Source organism: Crocodylus siamensis, chromosome 2 (assembly GCF_052110815.1).
Source record: "Crocodylus siamensis isolate JL-2025a chromosome 2, ASM5211081v1, whole genome shotgun sequence".
Classification (NCBI taxonomy): Eukaryota; Metazoa; Chordata; order Crocodylia; family Crocodylidae; genus Crocodylus; species Crocodylus siamensis.
This window is the reverse complement of record NC_143396.1, coordinates 79966963-79990290: the sequence shown is the minus strand read 5'-3', so window position 1 is coordinate 79990290 and position 23328 is coordinate 79966963. Positions and strand designations below refer to the sequence as shown.

General features: G+C 39.9%; 1 protein-coding gene across 7 annotated transcripts in view; it reads left to right on the top strand.

The window, feature by feature from the left end:
- PALLD (palladin, cytoskeletal associated protein) overlaps nucleotides 1-23328 on the top strand; it is a 340183-nt gene that overhangs the window by 112131 nt on the left and 204724 nt on the right. For 6 of the 7 annotated variants that reach the window (XM_090036228.1, XM_090036231.1, XM_090036229.1 and 3 more), the window contains one exon: nucleotides 22551-22729. In XM_090036228.1, coding sequence (XP_089892354.1) covers nucleotides 22551-22729 — 179 coding nt within the window. Of the gene's footprint in view, nucleotides 1-22550; nucleotides 22730-22979; nucleotides 23051-23328 lie in introns of those variants that run through there. The other variant, XM_090036234.1, reaches the window with a different exon arrangement.

Below are 23328 nucleotides of genomic sequence, written 5' to 3'. Positions count from 1 at the left end.
TCCAGTTACCACTGGATGAGAAAGGAGATCTCAGTTTATATAATATTGTGTATACAAGTAAATGATGGATTGGATTTACCTATACCTAATAAGTTTAGCCTCTTATGCCAGATCCAGATGTACACGCACAAGCTGCATGTGTTTCATGTTAAATTGTGTTCAGTGCTGCTAATTTGCAGTGCCGGGGCAAAATTTGCTACCAGGATTTCCTGGTAGCAAAAAAACCCCAGAAGAAAACAGTGGTGCAAAGCATGCCGAAGTAGTATACACCAGGACAGGCATGGAGATGGGGGAAGAGGCATCCCAGGTCTGCCTGCTCCTCCATCTTTGCATACTGCAGACCACCCAATGCTAAGGCACCTTGTGCCCTACCCTGTTCCACTTTCTAAAATTGAAATATCAAATTATTTGCTTCACTGTTCATTTCTGCTTTGCATCTCGCTGGTATTTATGCAGAAATACTCCTAATAGTTAGCAAATATATGTGTATAGTGAAGCTTGTTTACTACCACTCTTAAATATTTTGGTAACATAAACACTAAGGTATGCCAGATTGTTTCTTTCCTTTATGGCTCTAGTAGCAATGGAAAAATTATTCTGTGTTGTGGGGGGGAAAAGATTTGAGTTTATGGTATGGGATTTGTAGCTGAACAAATGAAAATCATGGTCGACATTAACAGAAATGGTGGTAGACAACAGCATGTATAACACTTTTTTTTCCCCTGTAACCAGATGCTTTACACTAGACCAGTGGTGCTCAACCTTTTTGGCTAGTCAGCCAGATGGGCAGTGCCCAGTCCATTTGTAGGGTGGATCCAGCCAGTGGAACCAATCCATTGCCCAGGGCAGGTGCAGTGGGCTCCTTCGGCCATGCAGAGGGGGACAGGGGGCAAACTGGCTCCATTTTAGCCACACAGGAAAAGGGGACTTGACTCAGCCCCAGCCTGGCCCTATGGGGTAAAGGGAGCCAGAGAGGGCATGTCTGGCCCAGTCCTGATCCAGCCATGGGAGGGGAGGGGACATGGCCTGGCCCCAATGCAGTTGCAGTGAGGGGGTGGGGGCATGGCCTGGCCCTGATCCAGCCACAGGGGGTGAGGCAGGGCATGGCCCAGCCCCAGTACAGCTGCAGGGTGGGAGGAGGTGTGATCTAGTCCTGATCCAGCTACTGGGGAGTAGGGAGAAAGAAAATTGTGAGCACAGTGGAAGAAAATTGGGAAGGAAGATATGACCTGTCCCTGCAGGGTAGGGGAGGGAGGCTTGGTCCAGCTTCAACCCACCTTGTGGGGCTTGTTTGGGATGCTGGTTTGGGAATTTTGCAGGGAGGAGAGTGGCAGTATTAATTACCACCACTCCCCCGCCAACAAATTTCCTGACCCATGGGGAACCCCATAGGCCAGATACAGTGCTTTTGTGGGCCACATTTGGGCCACAGACCAGGGGTTGAGTATCCTTGAACTAAACACAGAGGGTGATATTGCACTGAATACCTTGTTCTTAACCTAGTTTCCCATATTTGCACCATAATGCTGCAGAGACTAATAGAAGTGCAGGTGTAATCAGGTAGCTAACTGTGTCTTGGAAGTATAATTAATTGCAACTGCCAATACAGGGCTGAGCTTTTAATTTCTGTGTCCAAGTACCTTTCTGAAGTCTGCAGGGATAGCTGCCAAATTTTATACCTAATCTTGCAAGGTAAGGAGTATACTAGTTACATATCACCAGTCCCAAGTGCCCTAAACTACAAATTTGGCTCAAAAATGGTGATACTTGCAAAATTATTTGCCTTTGTTTTTTAAGCCGTCAAGCTGGTTCAAGCTTTCAAGTGTTTCTCCTTAGCTGTGACACCTAGAAAACTTTTATTTTTGATGAAAGTTAGGAATGTCTCATCATGGCTTCAGCAGTGGTAGCCTTCAAAACAAACACCAAATACCATGAAAACTGCAATATAGTTGTCAGTTGGCAATATGGGCATGATAGCTAAATAAATATAATTTCCTTTTTGCACTAAGCAAGAAACTCTATTATAATAAATAGAACAGTATTGTGCCTTGAACACATACCATAGAGTATTTCAGTTAATTCAGCATGAAAACACGTAGTGGCTTTCCTGAGAACACATATGCAACTTGTTACTGGTAAATTCTTCTATGAGCATAATGCAGGCATTATCCTAGATGTACTTGTTCCTGATAGAACTAGTACCTAGAAAGTTTCTTAACTGTTCCTGTCTTGCTTTCAACCTCAGATCTATAGACACAGACCATATTTTTAGATTCATCCTCCTCTTTTTTGAATTAAATGGCAATGGAGGGCACTAAAAAGCACTTTGCAAGACTGGACTCCTTTAAATTAAACTTCAGTTTTGAAAGTAACCGTTACCTGTCCTTCCTCCTTTGAAATCTGTACTGCCTGCCATAAGCCTCTCAACTAACTAAGCTGATTATACTGTAACAGTGCTTTGTTTGGAATTTTTAACATTATATGAATGTAACTCTATCCTCTCCATTTTTTCCACATTTTTCATTACTCCAAAATCCTGCAAAGATCCACCAAAACTCTAAAACATTTCAGTAGAAAATCCCTTTTGGCAGTTCTCTGAATGCTTCTTTTTTTTTTTCAGATGGGCAGAATCCCAGCTGCAGAACACTAGTTCAAAATCCTTCTGTGGCTTAAGAAATGTAAAATTGTAATGAACACCTATATTAAATTTGCATTGTACTTTTGCTACACAGGATATATTTTTCAGCTCAATTGAGAGCATAATAATGCTAATCCCGTACATTTTAACAGTTCTTTTAGGTCTGTAAAAAATATTCAGTAGTTCAAATTTCATTATTAAATATTCAGTATTTTTAAAGACCTTTGTAGCTGTCCTCATGTGTTTTGTTTTTTTCTGTCTTCCTCCAACTTGCTTCCCACCAACTTTCTTCCCAGTTTGACTAATTTCCACTTAGGTAACAGTAGCAAAATACTTGTGTTTGAATTAGAGAAGCCCAGGTCTATATCACCCAGTATACCAACATCTATAAATTTTGAAATGAATATGGTTAGAAATCATAGGATGAATTTAGTCAGTGCACAAGTGATTTATGTGACTTACACCGCTCAGTGCTAACAGGAATCATCTACTTTATTGCTATGCAGTGCAGTATAGTAACCTGCAGATCAAACAGTTAGAAGTCTTCATACAAGTGGGATTACCTTTCAAAAGGGTTAAATAACTTTATAGCAAGACATATATGATTATTCTATATACTCACATCACAATAATAAAGTGTTATATGTATATAGAATCTGCATTCTGTATTACTAGATTATAGAGCATAATCAGTGGGGAGGAAATGGTCTTGTGGTTAAAGTACAGGAATCTGGGTTCTATTCTGGCTCTCCCACAAATTACAGAGGTGACTATACATATATTGTTTAACCTCCATTTCTTAATTGATAAAAACAGGTTAATTACAGGATCGGTGAAACTTAATTAATACTTGTTTGTAAAGTGCTTCAGAACCATTGACAGAAGCGAAGATTACTTTAACATATATCTCAGGGTCTGGAAATTGATTCTATTCCCTTCTGTGAAAACCACTGCAAAATTGGGGTGATGGAAGAGGGATATCTCCTTCCGAATGATTAGATCCCAATTAGATTCTAGGACACCAGATTTGATAAGCTGGTGATCATATCAGGTGCAGACAGAAGTGCAGCTCCCATCTGTAACTCAGAATGATTTTTGCAGAGCATTCTGACTTACAACACTCCCCCAGACCAAACAGAAGTTCACTGTTGGTTCAAGGGGAGAGGAGAATCTGGCTGTGGCTGGAAGCCTAAAACCAGGTTCCTATAGCAGTGGCCAGGGCTCTCTGCCAGTCCTCGCTGTTTTCAGAACGGAAGGGGGAAAAGGCAGCAGAGGGAGCTCATTCTTGGGGCTCCGTAGCTGGTGCTGAAGGATGGGGTGGGTGAATTGGAGCCCCTCCCACCTTGGGGAGGAGGGGAGGCTGCAGTGCAGCCATCCCGCCCTTGGGGGGCGGTGTTGAAAGCCCCCCAGACTGAACTCCCTCTACTCCCTTTCCCCCCCTCCCATTCTGAAAACAGCAATAGGCTGGGGGCTCCTGCAGATACCAGTTACAAAAGGCACAACATTTTATAACATCTTTATCTGATACCTCATGCAGTGAGGGGGCAGATTTTCACCCAGTCAGCCATTTTAAAAAATGTTTGCAGCCGTACACTTGTGGTTAGTCACAGCTAATAACTGCTTTTTTTGGCCAAATCAGGTGAAAATTGTCACTTTTGTCTGCACCCATCAAGCTTGACAAATACTGTGTGCTGAGCTTTCTGGACAAACCATACTTACTGGATATGGTACTCAGAAACCAGCCTTAGGTCAGGCAAACAGTTGCCTTATTTATAAGTTTCTTTCTTTTTTTTTGCATTTCCTCACCTCATATACTGCACACCTAGTATCTGTCACAAAGAAGGTAATGGTCCCACAAAAATAGCTTCCTTTGATTATGCAAGTCTGCTTTCTCCTCAAAGGAGGTCCATCTTGCAACTGAAAGAGATACAAGTTATGTAGAGAAAAATGTGTGTATCGTAATGACATATGTATAAGCACAAGAAGATTAAATGTAAATTGCACAGGTGACCTTAATTCTGATAAATCTGAACATTTGAGTGCTGACTTTACAATCATAATAATGTTCTTTTAACATAGTTTTTCATATGTAATTTCCTAGGTTTTATTTAAAAGAAACAGAGCGGAACAAATTTCATCACATGGCATATATTAGTGCTCACATAAGTCATCAGAATTCACCAGTTGATTATACAGAGATTTAGTGACAGTAAAAGAAAAGTGAGACTTTGGAACTTTGAACTCTGTTGAAGGGAAATATGCTTGGCACAATTTTTTCTGTCTGTTTTCATGTATTCTGTAAGCTTCTGTCTCATCCTCTCCAACCTGTCAGTGTCTGAATCCTGCCTGACTCTATTTTGACTATAGCAATAATAAAAAATATCAGTTAAGTTTTGATTGGCAAGCAGGGTAGTTTGATGAAATGTGTTCAACAAGAAAGGATTGTCGGGGGAAACAAAGAAACAAAAGATTGTCAGGGAAAAAGTATGTGTATGTGCATATTCTCTATGCCACACATGAATATATTAAAGTGTGGTGCAAACCAGACACAAAGATTCATGTGGACCGTCTTTATACCTGGTTTGCCATTTTATTACCTAGATAAATTGGTTGAACATGTTACCATGTATTGACATGTATTGTTAACATCTTTGCATGTTACCATGTATTGCAGGTCTGTCAGGAGCCTATGTATACATTTCTGTGTTATACTGCTATAATATTGAGATAATGAGATCATGAACAAAATTCTGTAGTTCATACTTATGACCTGTTAAGAGCTGATGCAACACATTCAGCTCTCTACAACATGCTTAGGAACCTCTTGCCCAAAGAAATTGTCATCTATACAAGATCTATAATAGAAGATATATACAAACCATAAAACCCAGACCATGACTATATTAGACAAGCTTTGGGTCTAAGTACCAGTGTAACTCCATTAAAATATTAACCTCTGTTGCAAGGGGCAAGTATTTATCTGAGTAATATTTTCTATTGGACCAACTGAATATTTGTACATAGCTTTCAGTGAACAAATAGCATATCACCCAAAGAAATCCTTTCCTCTCATGTAATTCCTGGACCATCATGGCTACCATATCACTCTAATGCTACCTTAACTTCTGCTGAAATTGATGAAATACAGGCATGAATCAGGTCTATAGAATGTTATATTTAGATAAATATCTATATATGCAAAAACAATGGACTTCTGAAGTACTTTCTCAGGGCTTAGACAGAAGTGACAATTTTCTCCTGATCTGGCCCCAGACAGCAGTCTACACCCATGACCAAACATAAGTGCATGGCTGCAGGCCACTTTAAAAGGGCCCGGTGCATGAGGGTTCAGATGAACATGCTCCAAAATGGAGCATGTTCTTTAACTTGTGTCTGTGGAGCTCCCAGCCTGTTTCTGTTTTCAGAATGGGAGGGGGGGAAAGGGAGTGGAGAGAGTTTGGTCTGGGGTTTTTTCAGTTGGCGGTAGAGGGTGGGGTAGGTAGACTGCAGCCCCCTTGAAGTGGGATGGCTCCAGTCCACCCACCCCATCCTCCAGGGCCAGCTGGGGAACCCCAAGAATGAGCTCCTTGCACTCCCTTTCCCCTCTCCAATTCTGAAAACAGCATCCAGCCTGGGAGTGTGGAGTGGTATTGTTATGGAGACTAGGCTGCAGGCTCCCAGCAAGCAGCTGGAATCCCCAACCCCTGGTCCCAACATCAAACTTCAGTTGGGTCTGGGGTATCGCTGTAACTCATCCACTCTTGCAAAGTACTTGTGAGTTGCAGCAGGAAGCTGCTCTTTTGTCTGCACTCTGAATGTCTGTTCACTTGCTTATCGATTCAATCTACTCAGTGTAGAACAGGGGTAGGCAAAGTCTGGCCCACAGATCAGGCCCAAGATGGACTCCGTTTCTCAGCAGCCCCTTCCTGCATTGCTTTAGCAGGTTTCCATGGAGATCTCAGGAGCAGCAGGACTATGACAGTGCAGGGCCAGGGGTTCCATGGAGATTGGCCCAAGCAGTACTAGCAAGATGCATGGTTCACAGATTTCATAGATTTCATAGACATTAGGGCTGGAAGGGACCTCGGGAGATCATCGAGTCCAGCCCCCTGCCCAAAGGGCAGGAAGTCAGCTGGGGTCATAGGATCCCTGCAAGATAAGCATCCAATTTACTCTTGAAGGTGTTCAATGTAGGTGCTTGAACCACCTCCGCTGGCAGACTGTTCCAGACCTTGGGGGCTCGGACAGTAAAGAAATTCTTCCTTATGTCCAGCCTGAAACAGTCTTGCAGGAGTTTGTGACCGTTCGACCTCGTCATCCCTTGGGGTGCTCTGGTGAACAGACGTTCCCCCAGATCCTGGTGGTCACCCCGATAAACTTATAGGTGGCCATCAGATCACCCCTGAGCCTGTGCTTTTCCAGGCTAAAGAGTCCCATGGCTCTCAGCCTGTCATCGTAAGATCTGTTTTCCTGACCTCTGATCATGCGCGTGGCTCTCCTCTGGACTCTCTCAAGCTTCTCCACATCCTTTTTGAATTGTGGAGCCCAAAACTGGATGCAGTACTCCAGCTGCGGCCTCACCAAGGCCGAGTACAAAGGGAGAATGACGTCCCGGGATTTGCTCGAGAAGCATCTATGGATGCACACCAGCATTTTGGTCGCTTTACTAGCCGCAGCATCGCATTGGAGGTTCATGTTCATCTTGTGGTCAATGATGACCCCCAAGTCTTTTTCTTCTGTACTGCTAACCAACGTAGCACTGCCAAGCTTATACGGGCGCTTCAGGTTTTTCCTCCCAAGGTGGAGAACCTTGCATTTTTCGGTGTTAAACACCATGAGGTTCTCATCTGCCCATTTGCTGAGCTTGTCCAGGTCAGCCTGGATCACCCGCCTATCTTCTGGCATGGATGCTTTGCCCCAAAGTTTGGTGTCATCGGTGAACTTGGCCAGTCCACTCCTGACTCCAATGTCCACATCGTTAATGAAGATGTTCAGCAGAAGCTGATCTGGGGTCGTGGCTGGTCCCATGGTGTCCCAGCCCCGCCACTCCTGGGGTCTCCATGGAAACCAGCCAGAGCAACGCAGGAAGGGGCCACTGGGAAATGGAGTCCAGCCGCTGCCTGGATCCACCATTTTGCCCACGCCTCACTTAAACTAACCTGCAAAGATTGAATCAGTTCAGCCTTGAGCTTTTTGACTATTTGTACTTAGCCTCAGAAACTAAATACAGTATGTAGGCCAGTGGTCTCCAACCTTTTTATGTAGGAGATCACCTTTTGGCATTTAAAAGCAACTCAATATCTACTGTGTACCACTGCCACCCCCAAGCCCCCGCTTCCCCCCTGCCCAGCAGGTAAGTCTGTGGCGAGGGAAGGGGGTGGTATATTGAGACAGAGAAAGAAAAAATTATTTGGGGGTGTCCCTCCCCAGCAGGTAAGTCCCACCCAGCCAGGGCCCCACTCAACTTATCCCTGCTTCTGCAGCACTGTCCCTCACCATAGGGGCCTTGATCTAGCCCCTGCCCCTTCCCTCCCCTACAGAATGACCTGCTGGACTGAAGCGCACATGTACATGTACATGGGCACTCAGCCCTCTGACTTCAGCCTTGGATTGACTCCATGAGGCTCCGAGATCTACCAGTGGATCAAGATCCACTGGTTGGTGACCACTGATGTAGGTCATTTATCTGTGAGTGTACTATCTCTTCCACAGAATATTTATGTACAGACCTAACCCACAGCTCCGTTTGTTCTGGGTTTTTCTTTTTTAAATGGTTCCTGAGAGACAAGTCTGGTTGCAAACACACTTTATGTTGTATGGAAAGTCCATTATAGGAATGTTTTAAGAAAGTCCATAGGGAATGAGGTAGGTTATAGTTCTTGGATTATCTTTATTGTTTTGGTTGATGAAGGGCTGCATAGCTCAGACTCTGCAGTGTGGATAAAGGGGTTCTTTCGAACAGGGCGAACAAAAAAAAAGGAAACAGAGTTCCAGTTTAGAAATCTAATAGTCCAACCATTTAAAGAGACATCCTGATCCTTTTATGTAACAAAACAGCCAATAAATCATGTTCTGTTGGCAGAACAACGGAGACCAACAAAAGGGGGATGTTTGACATGCTGACAACTAAATTAGTGAAACAATTTGAATGGTAGATAACGTCTACCAAACTCTGACTTCAAGGTGAGACATTCCAGCCCCCAGAGGAAGTTGTAGAAAAACATTCAATTTAATTACCTGTCAAAAGGGAAAAAATTAGTGCTCCATATCTAGGAAATCACATACTTAAAACTATGGGGGGGGGGGGCTTCTACATGCAGAAACTCTAGTTAGATGCAGATACTGTATTTAGCAGCTACCCTTTTTCTCACAGTGAATTTCCATTCATACCTCTCATCTTTTGCCTATAGCATCATGAGGATGTTAGTACAAAACTAGTTAGCTACTGTTCCGCAGTTGTGTGATAATCATTGCATGCAAACTTAGAACTCTGTGGCCAAATTCTATGGTCCAAGATAAGCCAGGGCATTCACTTGCAGTAACACAAATAGTAGCACCACAAATTTGTGCTGCTACTTTGTGCCACAATACATGTCCCTGAATGTGCCCTTTGTTGCAGGCCATGCCCATCTCTTCCCAGCTCCCAGCTAGGCTCCATGTGCTTCAGGTAGGGGCCTGTCTGGGGTCCATGGTGCCTCAGCGTGGGGCTAGCTGACAGGCACCCCTGTGCTGAGGCACCCTGCACCTCAGCCAGGGAGTGGCATATGGAGATGGGGAGAGCAGGCAGCCCTGGGTTTCCTGCTTCTCTGTCTCTACTGGCTGGTGTACAATGTGCCCAGGGCTGCCTGCTCCCCTATCTCTTCATTTGTCTTGGTGTATGCTATATTCACATACTTTTGCCTCAGTGTTTTCCTGGGGCTTTTTTTTTCTGCTACTGGGAAATCCCAGTAGCAAATTTGCCTCTGCACTGCAAATTAGCAGTGGTACACACAGTTTAACGTGCAACATGTATGGTTTGTAGCACCATGGTTTGTGTGTAGAAGGAGTCTACCTTTGGAACTATGAAGGAATTATACATACTATTGATTCTTAGATGCAATTCAGATTTAAACAATAAGCAATACCTAATACCTAAAATCATCTCAAGTTTGAAAAGATCTGTGTGTGCACTTGCATCTGGTTTTATTACTAGAATTTCTCATTTCCAGCATCTAGAAGCCATTCTTTCCTTTGTACTGTACTTTGATACTTTCAAAGCCATAGCTATTTACCTTAGAAATTGGGAAACATGGTATTGCAAACTGGATTGTAGTAATGAACAAATTGCGTTAGGTGCTTTTAAACCAGAATAAATGTTCCAAAGACCATGAAGTCTACAAATATGAAACAAAGTTTAGGGAAACAGACATAGCTCACTATACAAGAAAAGTGGATCCTAGTATGATAGATGGACATCTTGTTAACTACACCTTTTATTTTTTAAGATATACACAGTGAATTTCCATTCATACCTCTCATCTTTTGCCTATAGTATCTAGAGATTACAATATAAAATATTCCACAGTACAGATAAATACCATCTAAACTGTTTTTCTTCATGTATTCTCCAGCTTATTTTTCACTAGCCAGACATCATGAATCATGTTTTGATGGCCCAGAACTGCATAAGAACTAAAAAATGTCTCCCAACTTATTGTAGTGACTGAATAGTCCTTGACAGAGCACCTAGTTTTAATAATTGTTTCACTGAAACCAAAATGGGTAAATCAAATCACTTCGTGACTGTATTTATGGGTCAGAGAACCAAAGAAATGCATTTTCTCCAATAGCACTTACGGAAGAGCAGAGAACCAGTGGAGATTTCCAGTTGTTCCTTCTGAATGATTTCTTAAATAGGAGAATATTATAAGAAGTGGGAAAATAAGATTGTTACAGGCACAGCTGTGGAGAGAATGTATCTAAACATTCTTACCTATTTCCATTTTCATTCCTTTTTTCAGTTACTGAAACACCCTTCTTTTGGTCTGTACCTATTTGCTATTTTTTTCTTTGAGCAAAATTAAAGCCTTCATCATAGTTTAATAGTAACTTTTTTCCTGTGGAAACTACATTTCACTTGACTAACTTGCAAGCACTAGAAAAGTATGCCTTCAATCTTTTTTCTCCCCAAATCAAATAAAGTCACTGCTACATATGCTTACTTATATAAAGTATCCTTACAATTTGCTGGTCTCTTATGTTGCAGTACTTTCGGAGAAAGGAGAATGTGTGTAGGCCTTTAGGGAGGTCCTGCTGTGTACTTTAGGAGTAATCTGGGAAAGATGCTAATATTCCTTTTGTACGTTACCAGTTTATTCCCACTGCAGCATAGTTTACCTTCTAACAGGGAGCAGAATTTGACTTCTTAAAACTTTCCAAAGCACTTCCATTAATCTGTCACTCTTTTCCCTTGCCTGGAGTCCAGCTACTTAATTTGAGAAGTGTCTGATAATCCCATAATCAGAAAGTTGCTCTTGAACTCATGTCTCAAACACGCTTGTCATGTACTACGTTAATGAAAGTCTACAAGATAATTTAGTATTCAGTTAAATTTACATCTAAGTAAAGCAGGAAAATTCAGTTTTAGACACACACTTATCAGGCTCTCAGAACCAATCTACTGGACTAATATATATGTAGCCTATTATAGATGGAGGATGCTAGGAATAAAACAATTAGGTGGCATAAGATGTCTGATAATGTTCCAGAATTTAGAGTTGTTGCAAAAGTTGTGAAGTCATCCATTTTTCATTTCCAATAATGTCCTGTAATGTAAACAGAAGACAGCAGGAATTAAAAAACATTTACAGATTACATGAGCATATTGCTCTTAGTTAGCTCTAACACGGTGATAGATTTTATCCAGTAATCATACAATTACATAGTTTTCAGAATCTCTATCTTACAAAGAAAGATATAAATACACCTATTTATATACCCTTATATCTATTTATATAAATCTGTGTGCAGGACTGAATTTACCTGAGGTTAGCTTCCTATTCAGAAGTGATGCACAGAAATTCAGTCATTTAGTTCCTTAGGTTTGTCTGTGATAAAGTGTTTGTTTTAAGTAAGTAACTATAGATTGCCTCCTAATACATTTCCTGAAACTTATGTTATGCAAGAGGAGTCAGAGTAGAAGTCTACTGGGGAGACACTTCTGACAATTGGTTATCTGAGACCTAGCAATGTCTATACACAAGTATGGAGGCTGTTCTGATGCAGAGTAATTACAGCACATTGGAGCAGACTAAATCAGTCAATTCTGCTAGATTGTGGTAATTAATGTGCTCCAACAGCCTCCTGTGTCTCATGTATCAGCATGCCCCCACTTCAAAATGGCAGCGGGGGCACTTGAACTAAAGCTCATTAAACAAGCTTTAGTTCAAGTGTCCCTGACACCATTTTGACATGCAAGGACGCTGATGCACGAAATGCTCCAGGTGCTTAAATTAGAGCTGCTCTCAGAGCTGCTCTAATAAAAGAGCCACTCCCTCCCCTCTTCCCCCCGCAATCCCCAGACCATGTGTAAAAGTGCCGTAGATGCCGTAGGTGCCGTACTCCACAGCAGAATAGTACTTATAAATATAGGCAAACAGTGTTTCACCTATATAGCTTTTAAATACAGGTACTGTTATGCTGCGAAGTAAAAAAGTCTGCAGCAGCACTTGTGTAGACTCTGCCCTGGCTGGCTGGGGCATGAGGGTGCTTCAGTGCGGGGGCTGCCTGCCAGGTAGCCCTACACTGAAGCACACTTGTGCCCCAGTCAACCCCTCTGCAGCATGTTGAACTGAGGGGAGCAGCCCCGGGCTGGCAGGCTGACACCCCCCCCCAGGCTGGGGCTGCTCCAACCTAGTTCAACATGCTGTGCTCCCAGGCGCATGTTCAAACCTCACTAAACTCCAGAGTTTATTGCTTCACATTAATTACAGATATAGACGTGCCTCATAAATTGCAATTTGAACTGCATAAGTGGTAACTAAATTGCATGGTTTTATTCCCCTGGTTGACGATAGCTCACATCTGCCAAGGGCCCTGTAGGTGCCCACATAAAGCACTAATGCTTAGAGACAACATATCCCTACATGTATACACATTTGCATGAGAATTTGAAACTTTCTGGGTTCATCTACAACATACAATTAGCACATAGCAATAAACTTCAGTGCAGTTTGCGCCAGAGTTTCTTGTTCCTAGGTGCAGTGTTTGCGTGGGCACCTGGGACCACAGCATGTTGAGCTGAGGCAGAACAGCCCTTGCTGACATAGGGTACTGGGGTTAGTCTGCCAGCTTAGAGTTGCTTTGTCTCAGCTCAGTGTGCTGCAGAGGGGCTGGCTGGAGCATGAAGGTGCTAGGGTACAAGGCTAGCCAGCAGGCAGCCCCCACACTGTAGCACCCTCGTGTCCCAGCCAGCCCCATCACTGTCTATATGTGCATTTCGCCTTGTGTAACTGCTCTTCTGTAAGATAGCACTTGTGTCAGCCAGTACTACAGTGGAGTTAATTAGTTTACTGTGGCCTAATAGCACCAAATGTGCAGCTCATAACACTTTACTGTGGAGCTAATTAATCAGCTCCACAATAAAGTGTCTTGTGTAGACGCACCCTCTGAGAACATTTACATGAAGAAAATTTCACATGATTACTTGAGTAAAATGGCTCACAAATTCTGGCAAGGTGAGCCTGGTTTTTATGTCAACTAATATTTGGAAATACTACTTATTTGAAGTATTTAGCCCAGACATATTTGTGATTTGCAATTAAATTACTGTTCATGCAAATGAAAGATATATGCCACAGGCTTGATCTAGGTATAGAACAGAAGACATTGTACACGGTTCCCCATGTTGCTTTGCCAAAATATATTCTTTAATTCACAGCTACGACTCTTCAGTCCTTAACCTTTTCAGCAGACTGTGTCAGTTGGGATCTTTCGTAGTAGGCTGTACAGTGGATTTATGATGGAGACAAATAAGAACAAAATCAGTCAGTACTTGCAATGTAAGGCAGAATTTAACCTCTAGTCCTCAGACATAAAAGGCTAGTTATCCACAACACTCCATTTCCCCTGCTTGAAAGGGGATTAGGAGGTAGGAAATCAGGCCTTTTTTCCTGCCAGTGAGAAAAAGATGATCTGCCTCCTATTGTTACTAAATGAATAACAACTGCACAGCTGCCTCCTGTTCTGCATGATGACTGTTAACACTGGATTACCTAAAGTATGATACCTAAAACATTTGCCACTGTACTGTGGAAAAGTCAGCTTCAACAAGAGTCACTTCTCTGTTCTTATCTTTAGCCTTCTCATGTTATAAATGGTCCTATGAGACCTGGAAATAGATTCACCAAAGGGAAAAATCACTAGATATTTTTCATTGTTAAAGTCTAAATGGCCCTCCTGTTAAAGTTCTTAAGTAGGTGAATATATATATTTTATAATAATTCTAAAGATCTCTAAAAGCAACATATACAGTCAAGGTCACCTAAAAAAATTTATGTTTTACATGGGGTGACTGCACAGCAGGAGTTACCTTGAGCCCTTGGACAAGATGATCTGTCCCAGCATGGCATAAATATTTATAGATAGCCTTGACTAAAAATACAAATAATTCATATTTAATCAGTGCCATTTTTCTTTATGGAATATTCCCTTCTTTCTATAATGAATGATCTAGCATTCATTTATTTTTCTATATTAACATATGGTAAGGCATTTAACTTGTTACGGTTGGAAAAGTGAAACCAATCTCCTCACTTTTGCCTTTGAATTCATAGAAACTCCATTACGGAGTGAGATCATACATACACATTTTCTAGGTTTGTATTTTATAGGTATGCAGACAAACCTACAAGCCATCTGGCATACAGTTCATCATTTCTTGGGATCCTGTTTACATATGAAATTTTACCAAACTGGAACAGCCTTGCTTATTTAACTCTCTTGTTACTGATGGTTTTCTTCAGGATAGTTTTTAGCGAATACAAACTGAAATTTTGCTGAGTTTAAAAAGGTACATAGTTCCAGTTGTGTTTTTCATTACTCTCTACTCTTCTTCCACCAATGCTCTAGGATTAAGACTGCAGAGAAACACATTTGTCTGAACAAAAGCATATCAATTACTTCTTTTAGAATTTTGTTAAAACATTTTAAAGGTATTTTGTTCTAGACCAAATATATCAGTGTACTTTTATTGTTAGCATCATGAGGGAGATCCTTAACTGGTATAAATAAGCAATAGCTTGAGATGTTTTTTGTGAATTTAAGTGATTTGACTGTGGCCCTATATCTAAAAAAGCTATTTTATATCATACAAAAAGTTCAAATAGAGTAGAAAGATGCTTAACTAAGAGGAAGTGGGCATCTGAATGGTGAGTTCATATAAGAATTTGGTAGTACAGTTGATATTCAGAGATGTCTTTTGTGTTTTTTCCTTATGAACTTGTCTCCTGTGAGTCTCTGCTTTTTTTTTTTTTTTTAAATGACCCTTCTATGTCAAGGTTTCTGAGGGGGAAAAGGGCCTGGAAATAAAACATGAATAAAAAAATTAGGTATCTTAAAAAAATCTTTTAAATTGAGGTACATTAAGTATCTTATTTTTACCTAATCTTGTGATATTTTCAGGACAGACAGATTTTTTCAGTGCTCAGGTTTTCCTGTGCTGCTTTTCTATCATACTTGGCTATCTCAAGGTATGTAGTGGAGAGGATAAGGCTGTGAAATGTCTGCAGCAACCAGACAAAATTATATGAGGTAAGAGAAGTGTCTCGCCTATAACTGAGAATTTTGTCTGGGACAATCGAAACCTTAGACTCAGTTAACAGTTAATAATCTATCTTCACAAAACATTTAATGTCATATCAACTTTTATGACTTGTCAGTACATAGTTCAAATACACTATAGTTATTATGAATCATGTCCTTTTCACACAAATACAGCTAACACTAAAAGATTTGGAGAGCCTGTGCAAGGATTTGAAGGAAAGAATCTTCCCTATAAACAGAAATATGACAGCGAAGACTATCTTTGGCACTCCTTTGCAGAGGTGTTTTTAGAGGTCAAGGCCCAACAGACCTCTTCTACTTGGGGAAACCAGATCAACAACTGCAACATCTTTTATTTCCTCCCACCCCTGCCTTTTTTCATCTTCCTGCCAAATAACATATTTAAAGTTTGATTTCAGGGAAGGAAATTTCAGGGAATCCTCTTCCCATAGCAGTAAGTGCAGCCTTACATGCTCTTATTAGGGAGACAGCATTACCCCTTATAACCTAATCCTGCAGTTATTCCACTGACTGTGAAACGCCCACTGAGGTCAGTGAGAGTTTAAGGTATTGTTATATTACCTGAAAAATCAGTGCTATATGAATGATACACATTACTTAGTATTCTGACATCTGGGAATGCACTGTTTGGACTAACTTGACATGAATTCATTTTCAGACATATCCAACTGGGTATTTAAATAAAATATATAGGGTTTATTTTATTTTTAGCTATTTCATAACATAGATGAGTATGGATTGCAAATATAAAATGAAATAATCACTTCACAAATTAAGTAAAAATGATTTATACAGGCACATGAGAAGAACTTGAAATAGATGAGCTTCTTTATTATAATGCTCTCTAATTTTATGCAGTGAAATTGATTTTTTTAAAATCGTAAGCCAAAAATTTCTGAACTGGAAATGTTTTACAGTCTAGAAGTGTCAGACTGGTTAATTTTTATGGAGAAATTACAAAAAATGTGGGTTTTTACAGTATAATGGAAACACTGACTCTACAACTAACGCAACAGTAAAGTATTTCATTTAAAAAATTCTTTTTGGCCATACTTCACTAAGCATAAAATTACTTTTTAATTAACAATTTATCTCTTTCTCTGCTTCTACATTTTATAGTGGTCAATGTACCTGACTCTAATTTTTCCCTCAGGCTATGTCTTTAAATTTCACTTTAGCTGCCATTTTAAATTAACTTTTAAGAGTGTGTGGAAAGGAAACTGTCTTTATTCCTCAGTGACTTTCACTAAACACAGGTTACAGCAGGATTACGCATTAGAGAGAACCTTGAACTCTCTTTCTTAAGACTTTGGTATTCAGTCAGCCAGTGCACTATTTATATTTTGCTCGTGGTTGTTAAAATTCCAGACACACACTCTTACATGCATTTCCATACATGAAGGACTGCTAGAAGCATGAGGAGAACGAGAGAGAGGAAAAGAGACAAATGGTATGAATGACTAGTTCATGTTGGGATATGCAAAAATATCACAGCTAGTATCCCTCATTGTTTTCTTTTATGTCAGCACTTTAACTGTACAGTGATATGCTGGATATATCTAGATTCTAGCATATCAAGCTGGGATAGGCTCACATTACAGCAACAAAGTGTGCGCAACAATTATAACTATCATGGCATATGAAATGTCCTAAACGTTTTTCAACTTAGTCTTTCCATTCTTTTTTTAGTTTTTAGAAACCTGATTAGTTTCATGCCCCAACTGTGATTTACTGTCATGTGCGCATAAAAACATATATATGTTATGTGTGTAATGTGTTTGTGTGTATGTATCCACACACATGCGCACGCACACACAAGCATGTTTTCTTGCAGAGCTTCAGGAAGGTTAATGAACTAAAATGAAAACTGCAGTCAGGGAAGCAATTTTACACAACTGTTTAAAATAAGTAGCAAAGAATATTGCTCAAGATCTAAAACTGTTGCATGAAATTATCCTCAACTTTGAAGTGCAGTGCTATTGTTTTATTATCCTTATTAAATATTAATTGCTGCTAATTTATCATATACTGGGAAGTGAAAACCAGGTATGTAGAAATGTTGCAAAAAAAGAAAACTGTGGTGGAAGTTATAAAGGAGATGCACTAAAAAGAGAGAAAAATGGGTAAGAGTCTAGGGAAAACAAAATATAGAGAAGATACAGAAGTGGGAAAGTTCTCAGCATGTTTCATTTTTTTTGTTTTTGTGCCAAGTTCTTATTGATACAAATAGAATATTTGCAGCTCTGTGGAAGGAGCAGGAACCCATGAATCCTTGTGGAGAATTGATTCTCACCTGGTGTGCCACAGATGGGCTGTGGTGGGTGATGGACAGGGGTGAATTGGGGTGAAAAATCAGGCCATGGATGGAGTGGCTGTGCAGGGCCTGAATTTCTGTGTTCTGATCACAGAACTGCACTTATTCATTATGTTGTCTTAAAGCAAACTATTGATTTTCTGCTTCCATTTATTTTTTGTCTTAAAATTTGACATTATATAAACACACAACAAATGGGCTGAAGTAAAGGCTGATTAGTTAATGTTTATACAGTGTTTGGAATCTGTGAAGTACTGAACACAGTTATATTTTGTACCCATAGAGAAATCCTGTGGCACTCAGAACATCTCCACAGAAAGCCACTACCTCCATGCTACTCTTCTGGTGAATAGCTCCCTCAGGAACAATATGCCATTGCCTTTCCATCCACACCTGGGTCATAATCCCCCTCCCCCATGGGAGCAAACAGCATGGAATAGACTGTACAGGAGTCCATGCCGATCTCTAGCAGCTAGAAAAACTTGGAGAGGAATTTTCCTGAAAGTTTCATGTAGCTGGCCTTTTCTGTTGGACCATGACCTCACTAATCTCATAGAGCCATAAACCATGTGGTAGTCATATGAAGCTCATTCCCATGGTCCTTCACGCAAAAGAAAATGATAGCACAAGGGCTCCTTTCCTTCACTTGGCAGTCATTAGGGTCACTTGAACAGAATCTCCTTCCATTTTAACCTCTCTAAGTCAAATAGAATTTGGGACAGTAAAGCTCCTATGGGTGTCTATCCACGTGCTCCCTGGGGTGGAGGGGGAGGGGTGGCACTTTAATTAGAGTGGCTCTAAGAGTGGGCATGCTTTAACTAAAGCTAATTCAATCAGCTTTAGGTAAAGCGTCCCTATTGCCATTGTGAAATTCAGGGACGGTGAACATGCATGATGCGGAGGCTGCAGGACCGTGGTAATGAGTACACTCCAGCAGACTCGCAGAAGACTCAATTAATCGAGTCTGTTCCAACATATTCTAACATGCATTGGAGCAGAGCTCCATCACATGAATAGGTGCCCAGTGTTACCAGATCTATTGATAGTACTTACTGCTCCTAGAATAGCCTGTCCAATATAAAAGCATAAACTTAAACTCCATGCCTGAGTGTTGGCAGGTATTAACACTTCATCCAGTTTTATAAGCTGCAAAACACCTTTTCTATACTTTTGGAGAGCTAATGGATCTATTACACTAGGGCTGTTTCATGTGAGCTCAACTGGCAACCAGCAAATTCATTGCAAGGAAAATAAACATTTCAGTAAGGCATTCAACTCAGGAGACCTAACCTTCACCTCTTCTCTGGGGAATTTGCACTAAATGCCCTGAACTTCCTGCCATAAAACCTAGACAAACAAAGATGCAATGAAATAAACATGCACAGCAAATTCAACTAAATCTATTTTAAAAAAATATATAAATGATCCAGGTTACAGAAATCAGAAATGGGGAAATGAGCTATTCTTAATACAGTTACAAATGCAGTCAAAAATCAGACCTGTATCCTGTCTATCATACATTCTATTAAGTGTGGTTGAGGTAATTTTGTAGTTAATTGCTTATTTAATATGTTTTCCTCTTATAGCATTATCTACTAAAGAAAGACAGCATCCCATGTATCAGATTGAGGCTTGTGAACTTCTTTCTAATGTCGAGTCTTTGATTAACGTATGTGCAGTGATCCACAATTTTAACAAAAGGTCACAAGATAAGGATTTTACTCACAGTAGCCTTTACTGGGTGTTAGCCACATATATATTCCATACATCCAGCGAAGAAAATAAAACTGATCCTCCTAAGGGAAAAAACAGTGTTTAGTTAAACATCATCTGATAAATCTAACAGGTACAAATTATATTGGCAACATATTTTTATTAATTTCAATAACCATAGAAATCATAGTACCATAAATATTTAGGGCAGAAGGTGCTTGGGAGGCAATAAGGACTTTTATAATTCGAAAACAGAACCCAATATGAGAAAGTAATTAGAGTCCTAAAAATGTAGGGCTGAAAGCAAGTTCAAGAGATCATTTAATTCAAATCATTCATTGAAACATGATCAAGTATACTTAGACCATTCCCAACAGGTCTTTGTGTAACTTGTTCATAAACCTTCAAGTGAACAAGATTTCATAACTTCCCTAAGTAGCATGTTCAATTGTTTCACCATCCTAACAATTACTAGGTTTTTCCTAATTTTCAATTGGTCTTTTTTGCTTTTAAATTGATTTCTTTCCCAAGTGGCCATAAAGAATGATCACCATTGCCTTTATACCAGTATGTCATGGAAACTATTATGTCTCCCCTTAGTCATCTCTTTTCTAGACTAAATAAAACAAATCCATTAATGGAATTAGGCTGGGTTTTCCCTTAATGGCTATTTCTGAAAAGAAGACAAGCATGGGGGATGAGTGGCTAGTTAGGTTTCCTGTTTCCTAACATATAGGATCTTTGTTACACTTGTCTGTTCAGATATTTTAGGGCAGCATCTTCCTCATGCACATGCCCAAATTCATAGTCTACAGAAAGGGCCACACAGGCTAGGAACAGACATTACATTTACCCTGGGACAAGTAGTGCCTATATTTGTCCTGTAACAGAAAAGTCCTGGGATTGACATCTACATACATTGCCCTTCCAGTCATGGTTTAGTGAGTGACTAAATGCACTACTGCTTTTCTGCCGGAGATTCAATTCCGGGAAAGATGTTCAGACACAATTGGGGATATCCTGGGACAAGCTGTTAACACCTCTTATCCGATGAACCTTTTTAGGGTTTATCCTGGGACAATAGACAGGGATGTCTGAACAATCACACTTTGTCCCAGGAGAAAATGGTTTCTTCTGGAACAAATGCAACATCTGTTTATAACCACAAAGTCTGTGGTTCTGGAAGGCTAATTGGTAGAAGTAATATTCCATGTTCCTCACATAGATTAGGGGAGAGACTGAGGGGGAACAAAAATATTAATATTGGCAGCTGAGCTGAAAGAATGAATTTGTCTTCAAGCCCAACAGTTGTAAAAGTAGGTCAAATGGGGCTACTGAGTAAACAAAAGGAAGTTTATTAGTTCCTTGCAGAAGTGATACTTTCTCTATATGTAGACCTTGGGGCACAATAGGATACACAAAAGGACCTTGTTAGTCTTTAATTATAAATTTGAATGGTATAGGGCTTTAGTTCCATTATCAACATTTGGGCCTTGAGGAACTTCAGGCCTATACTTCAGCTGCCTGGGAGACTTCTATGCACAGTTCTTCTAAGAAGTAATGAGTGTTGCTTCATGCGTAAATCTGTTGGACTTGAACAGCAAAATGACCATTCTTACTTTAGAGTTTAAAGTACAAACACATGTTTTTTTTCATACAGCTTCCATATTTTAGAGGCATTTTCAGTTTTCCACTTTCATTAATTGCGGATTAAAGGGAAACTTAATTTTATTCTGTCAGTTTGGTTAGAATGAGATAGAAACAAATTAGTATGTTTGTAGAGATTCCTGATTTGACATCTGTTACTACAAAGCATCATGTACCCTTTTTAAATGGGAACGGTCAGTTTCTAAGCCTGTGTCACATTTTTTGAAAAGCAACAGATATGGTTTCTAGTGTTTTTGTATTCAGGACAATATGCCAGTTGAGCAAAACAAGTTTAAGAATGAGGCAGTTAGTGGAAGATTAGAATTGTAAAATATTTGTAAGAAGTGGTTAAGGACTAACAGGACAGTGTTGTCAAAGGTATTTTGAACCTTGTGTTGGTCTCAGTGGCAAATCCCCTGCATGTTTGTCTCTTAATTAAAAGGAAATCAGGATTTCACTGTATTCATATAGTTGTCTATATAAGGAAAAATTATTAGTCTGGGGGAGAGATTAAGAAGTGGTATTGATATGAAATTCAGCTTGGAGTGTGGCACACCAGACTTTTGGCTGGTTTAGGAAAAGATAGTGTTAACATCGGGTGCATCTACACAAGATGCTTTTGCACAGTGGTTACTGCACATTTATTTAGTACTTGTATAAGTACTTGTATAAATAGATTTATACATGTATAAGTACTAAATAAATATGCAGTAACTGGAGTTACTGTGCAGTAGCCTAATAATACTGTGCAGTCGCATATTAGGGTCGTCCATGCTGTGACATGCTACTATGCAGTATTATTCAGCTACTGCGCAGTCAGCATCTTGTAGGTGTGCCCAGTAAGAATGAAACGCACCCTTCGTGTCAGAATTGGAACTCCCAGAGCTGCGTGCTCTTGCTAGTAAAAATCTTAATAGAAATTATATAAAAATGTAGTTGGTAAGGTTTCAAGTAGTCACTGATCTGAGACAGGCTTATATACACTTAGACATTAGTCACATGGGAAGAATAACACTATTTGCCTTGTTGATGGCAAAACTGAAAACAAACATCAAATGTTCTAGAGAGGATCTGTCGTACTTGCTCCATACACTGCCTGAGACATAAAAGTAGAAGATTAAAAGTTGTTAATACAAGTTACTATATACAAACTATATGAAATGCTAATGGTACCAGAAGGGAAATCTAGAAAATTATTAACAGTTTGTCATAAGTACATACATTTAATGATCATGCTGCTTGTTGGTCAAACAGCTTATATACAAACAAGCTGTCTTTTCTTTCTAAGTCTCATAAAATGTGTAAACATGTACTGTACCATGTTTTTTTTAATGTGTTTTGATTTTGCAGCAAAATTCCATGCTTTTTTGTTAATGATAGATATGAATCTATTTAATGTTTTTTGTTTTTATGCAGATGGTTCTGTGAAGGAAAAGAACTCCAGAATACTCCGGATATTCAGATCCATTCTGAAAGTGGAGGCCTTCATTCACTCATCATAGCAGAAGCCTTTGAGGACGATACTGGACGTTACACTTGTCTGGCCTCAAATTCCATTGGCTCTGATAGTACTTCAGCTGAAGTATTCATTGAAGGTAAAAAAAGGAAGGGGAAGAGATAAGGATGAAATAAAGACACACAACATACAGAAAATATAAATACATAAAAATGAAACTGATTTTAAATTATGCTGCATTAGTTTGATACTTCAGGATATTTGATACCAACTCAACTCTCTTTGTATCACAATAGCTTTTGAATGTCATGTTCTATTAATTCAGGTTATTTCAAGGATGAGCAGAAGCCTATTGATTTTGTTAAAAGAAAACTGGTAAAGAAAAATAAGGAATGCATGGACCCCTGACATCTAATCTGCAGGCCCAGAGTCTTCAGCCTCTTCTTTCCACAGATCAGAGGTGATGGCAGCTGTTACCACTTTCCAGCAAAAAATGTTTCCTCTTTCAGGCCTGCCCATTCTCTCAGTGTAGTTTAAAATATAAACAATTGAAGTGATTTATTTCCTAGAAAGAAAAGAAATCACAGGTGTCAGTGAAGAAGGAATGAGTGTGTTGGTGATAGATATGAGTGCAAAGATTACAGAGGAGTAGTCTGGATGAGTGTGAAGACAACAGAGAGTAAGTAGGTTGTGAAATTAAGGACTTAATATTCAAAATCAAGCATACATGATAATTTA